Source organism: Oryza glaberrima, chromosome 4 (assembly GCF_000147395.1).
Source record: "Oryza glaberrima chromosome 4, OglaRS2, whole genome shotgun sequence".
Classification (NCBI taxonomy): domain Eukaryota; kingdom Viridiplantae; phylum Streptophyta; class Magnoliopsida; order Poales; family Poaceae; genus Oryza; species Oryza glaberrima.
The window spans coordinates 3,666,391-3,672,306 of record NC_068329.1 but is presented as its reverse complement, the minus strand read 5'-3'; the positions used below and the strand labels follow the sequence as shown (position 1 = coordinate 3,672,306).

General features: G+C 40.7%; 1 protein-coding gene across 1 annotated transcript; it reads left to right on the top strand.

Annotated features, from left to right (window-relative positions):
* Positions 1 to 4,065: 4,065 nt before the first annotated feature.
* Positions 4,066 to 5,225, top strand: LOC127771773 (lectin). Its single transcript, XM_052297707.1, has one exon. It carries the CDS (start codon positions 4,123 to 4,125, stop codon positions 4,804 to 4,806), a length of 684 nt encoding a protein of 227 aa, XP_052153667.1. The 5' UTR covers positions 4,066 to 4,122; the 3' UTR covers positions 4,807 to 5,225.
* The last annotated feature ends 691 nt before the right edge of the window (positions 5,226 to 5,916 follow it).

Genomic DNA, 5,916 nt, shown 5'->3' with positions numbered 1-5,916 from the left:
GATGGATGAATATCATGTTATCTATCCTTGCTTAGTATGAACTACTCCTATATAGTTTTTTTTCTTTGTCGGTAATTTCAAAATGGAACTTTGTTACCCATGTTTGAATTATTTGTTCTTTTTTATTTTTGATATTGTAATGGTTGTATGCGTCTGTATTTGGTGCGCGTACGTTGGCATAATGCATGTTTCATGTATGTGGTTACACTTTATATTATATATGGATCAATCTCTCATGCATGTTCACGTTTGGATTTTATTGATCATTATTTTTCATGGAAACACATAAGATTAAATCTACAGTTATTATTATAGTCCATCTAATCGATGCCCAGATCTTTATAGTTATTATGAGAGCCCTAGGAGACGTGTAATTAGATGGAATAGGTATTTATTTAGTGAATATATACTATTTGCTCGACATATAAAACCTTAGAAATGCAACCACATTTGGTCCAAGTTTGATGAAAGGATTTTGTTGTGTTTGAAGGCAATAAGACGTACTCATTTTTTTGTGTGTGTGATTCATGAACAGAAAATATTAGAGGCGACAAAGCATCTACTCCTAACGAGTTTGAAAGTTGTTTTCACCTAACATCGTCGAAGATGGGAACTGTTTGAGTCAGAAATTTAGAGTCACTTGTGAACTTCAAGGGAAAAAATATACTTTCTTCAATAAATGTATGCATGGGGTTATGGGTGAGATGGATGCACGACTGTGTGGATCCGAGAAGTGAGCGAGGATCACGTTGAGATCCGTCCAAAGTCGCCATGGCTCAGCGCTACAACTGCTTATTGCCGGCAGGTTGCGCATTGCCGAGCTGCTGGCAACCACTAGCTAGCACCCAGTACTCTATCCTTTGGACAGCGTAGCATCCCGAGAGACCCACAAGAGTGTTCACAGTTCATTAGGCTTCTCTGCTCAACTGACCACGTGTGATGTGCACCGGACACAAAACACAAATGCAGGTTATTATATGAGTTATTTACGATGTTTGATATGCCTATTTCCTACGGTTAAAACAAATAAACTCATAGGCTGTGTTTGTTTTTTAGTGTTGGGAACACATTTCCGGCGCACGAAAAACAAAACGGTCTATTAATTAGCACGTGATTAATTAATTATTAGCTAATTTTTTAAAAAAATAGATCAATATGATTTTTTTAAACAACTTTCGTATAGAATTTAAAAAAAACTCAATGCTTAGCCGTTTAAAAAAGCGTGCACGTGGAACTCGAGGAATATGAGTTCGGAAAGTTGGGGAAATAACTCAAGACTAAATTAGCTCAGTTTGTAAGAAACGTATTAATTGTAAGGATAGCTCTAATACTGATTTTACTTGCATGGGTTTAGAGCGAGTACAATAGCAGGCTACAAGTCAGCTGTAAGCATATGTGGAGGAGAGATGACAAGATAGAGAAGGAAAGCGGACTATAAATTTATAGCCAGCTTAGCACGTACTCCAATACGTTATGAGTGTATGGGAGGTGGGACCATATATTAATGTTTTAAGATATGTTTATAGGTAACTATCTATCATCTATTATATACTTAAAATGTATTAAACTTCCTATAAACGCTCTCAGGCCACTACATGGTCTCCTATAAACGCTTCTAAACTGACAAGTGGCAATCTAATAAAATAAACTGGTGGACCCACAGAATATTAGATTTATCCTTAAAAAGACTCCACAATTCGCGTCCTTTTCCTCTCCCACACCAGCCCCCTAAACATATACACGCTCTTCCTCTATTTGTCCTGATAGTGGACCGATTGAATACATCTGCAAACAAAACAAACGCATGTACGTATCCTCCTGTCGACTGCCGTACGTATGCATGCATATATGCGATTCTCCTGAGTACCTCTCTACTTTTCAGTTGATCTCCTTTTTCCTATTTTCTAACTAACAAATTAATATAAAAACAATCGATCTAATTTTTTATTCATTTGAACTACTAATTTATAATTTGGTAGCTAAATAATCCAATACCCATATTACTCATATTTTACTATACAAAATTTGGAATAAATTATAGATCCATATCCTTAATTTGCATGGAAACTAATATATAACATTCGATTGGTTTAAACTGGTATATTATTTATAATTAAATAAATAAATCCAGATCTATATTACCATAGTATATAAAAATGAATTACATCACAGATCCTTATCCTTTATACGACAACCAAATAACAGTGAATGATTAACAAAAAATGGTTACATATATAATCTTAAATCATTATATGTAATAAAGATACATTAAAAACCATCTAAATAACTCTTAAGACATCTCACGTTAAATTAGAAAAAAAAATCTAAGAAAAGATTAAAAGAAAATCATCTTAGCATCAGTTTTCACTTACTACATCTATTTTCTAATCATTATCGAGCGATCAATTATTTTCAGCAATTAGATATATTTTGAGGAAAACCTTAAACCGTCAAACTAAGAAAAAATAAAGCACCTAATCATTAGTTTTCACTCATATACTAAAAATTAGAAATGCAAAGTCCCCTTCACATTCTGCTCCCCTCACATGTGCACATCACGATCCACCCCCTCTCCGTGCCTCGAACTCTGCCCTCTTCATTCCTCTACCCTTTTGGATTATTTAACTATAAAACTAAAGAAGAAACAACTAATAATTGTATATTGAAACGATTATATTTTTTCAAGATACATGTCTTACTTCTAATCTAACTATTGTTATATTTATAACTAAACTGACGATTTAAGATCCACATGCCTATATTTTGCTATATAAGAAATATATTATTTGGCTACAGTTGACCCATGCACTTTGCATGTCATCCAAATAGCAATGAAATACGAGAAAAAAAATTGCCAGCATATATTATATCATTATAAGTCACTCTATAAACATATATAGCTAAACTAAATCAATAGTAACCAAACAAATCATAGAAGCATGTAATACATTACATTCCAATATAATGATGCATGCACAGTTAGATATATTTAGTTGTACGATTGTGTTTACGATCGGTGCGTGAAGCCCCGCACACTCTACATGATACATTCATAGATGTGTTTCACAGCACGGAATCTTATTGAAGAAATCCATACCATCCAATTCATGCGTTTATTGTTAATAAAGAATGAGGACCCACATCAGTCTTAACTACTTAATATATCACCAAGGGTGATTGAAATTTTCTCAAAGTTGAGATGAAAGGTGTAATGCTCTATCATTATTCATAATATCACAAATTTTGAACTTATATTTGCACTTGTATTAAATAAAATAGAAAAATATTATTAGAGAGTAAATCTAACCAATTGGAGAAAAAAGTTAGAAAATTTTGCTTCTTACATTTCACTTAGATTGAAAAGGCTACTGCCATAACAATTGCGTTAGATAATTGAAACAACTAACTAATAGGTTAGAAAATTTACCTAAGCAATGCTGAGAAGAAAATTTATAGAGAAATTGTACTTTTGAAGCATGCCAGATATTTTTTATTAGTATTCCGCACTCATAAGTGTCTCAACCGTAGCCTATGATGCCAGCCCGCGCGAATGCGCGGGCTAACTTTCTAGTTTTATTAATGAGCCATTAGTTTAGTTATAAATATATTATAGCTAGTAGTTGGCTATACTATAATACTATAAAATGAAATCAAATGAAGTTTCATAAATACACTGGCAGACTTAATATAATAAAATATATGCTCATGAATGGCATGCACGCAGAAAACCGACACCGTTGCATGGAGATGCATGCAAAGAGACACAAGAAACACGTTGTCATGGATCTCGGTGCATCCGATCCACAATCGTAGGCGTTGTCTGACTTTGATCACGCATGAACGCCACGTAACGCAACGGATATGCCTCGCTGCAGCCGTAGAATATACCACATGAAATCACGAGCAGTCAAGCTCGCATGTGATGTGCAACCCGACCCCCCTGCAGCTCATCGATCGATCTTACACGTGGTAGCTATCCATCGATTAATTTCATCGTCTCATCTCTCGCCGCCTGTATATATAAAGTGGCCTCACTCTCAGCTACTCCACTCAGGCGCTCATCGAGCTACATTTTGCTTACTATCCAGTACCAAGAACGGAGCTGCAAGGAAGAGACGTACGATGACCATGACGTCGACGACGACGAAGGCCATGGCGATGGCGGCCGCGGTCCTCGCCGCCGCCGCCGTCGCGGCGACGAACGCGCAGACGTGCGGGAAGCAGAACGACGGCATGATCTGCCCGCACAACCTGTGCTGCAGCCAGTTCGGGTACTGCGGCCTCGGCCGCGACTACTGCGGCACGGGGTGCCAGAGCGGCGCCTGCTGCTCCAGCCAGCGCTGCGGCAGCCAGGGCGGCGGCGCCACCTGCTCCAACAACCAGTGCTGCAGCCAGTACGGCTACTGCGGCTTCGGCTCCGAGTACTGCGGCTCCGGGTGCCAGAACGGGCCGTGCCGCGCCGACATCAAGTGCGGCCGCAACGCCAACGGCGAGCTCTGCCCCAACAACATGTGCTGCAGCCAGTGGGGATACTGCGGCCTCGGCAGCGAGTTCTGCGGCAACGGATGCCAGAGCGGCGCGTGCTGCCCGGAGAAGCGGTGCGGCAAGCAGGCCGGCGGGGACAAGTGCCCCAACAACTTCTGCTGCAGCGCCGGCGGCTACTGCGGCCTCGGCGGCAACTACTGCGGCTCCGGCTGCCAGAGCGGCGGCTGCTACAAGGGTGGCGACGGCATGGCGGCCATCCTGGCTAACAACCAGAGCGTCTCTTTCGAAGGGATCATCGAGTCAGTGGCTGAGCTTGTGTAGATCGATGAGTCGATCGTCGCCATGAGCGTTTTCTGCTTTGTATGCCTCTCGGCGTACAGGGCTTTTCAGCTTAGCTGCCTTTCAATAAAATCACTGATCATGGCGATCGACATGCAGAGCAGTGTTGTGTACGTAGTTGCTCATCTGAATAAATAAAGGTGCTGAGCCTGAGCTGCTGCCTAGCTCGCACCAACAGAGTCCGGCCGGGAGGAGTTGTAGTTTCTGAAGGTGAGCTAGCTAGCTTTGGGATCGATGTATGGATCAGCAATGTAACAATGTGTTGTGGAAGCCCGTAGATACTAACTAGCTCATTGGTGCATGAAAGATATGTCATTATCTGCTATATATGCGGTAGCCTGTATGCATATAGTCGTTAATCACATCATATGAGTCGATTTGTTTTCGTTAGGAAATGATAGGCAAATAAAAGATAGATCAATCACAGAAAACACAAGATTTAACATGGAAAACCGTCTCAAAGCAGGAGAGAAAAAACCACGGGCACCAGCCAGCAAAATATCTCCACTATATCGGGGTGAGGTTATAACGCCACATGGCGGCTTATAAGATGTAAATATATATATATGAGGTGAAACCCTAAAATGTATTACGATCCGTACCTTCACTTCACTCCGGCAGAAGCTGGCCTTTATTAAGTGCATTTATTAAGTGCAAATGAATTTGGAGCACAACCCAGCAAACTACACCTTGAGACAAATTCCTTCTTGCAGCATCAATCAATCCTTTACCCTGAACACAACAAAGACAAAAACACTTTCGGTGCCAAATAGCCTCTTGGGCTAAACCACTCTACCAACTAAGCTTGAGCAAAGCTCAAACTTAGCAACAGGAACAGACTTTGTCATCATATCAGCATTGTCGAGGACGGATCCTCTCTAGCGGGTGATCGTGAGATCCCCTTTTGTGAGTTCGGCCGGGGGGAAAAGGCACGCTTGTCGAGATCGTGTATCCGCCTGGAGATCTTCGAGACCGCGTGCGGGTGCCAAGATTATACAGGTTTGGGCCGCTATCGAGCGTAATACCCTACTCCTGTGTGTGTGATTTATGGTTGAGTGTTACAAAGGTTCCTAAACTCCAGGGACCACTCAC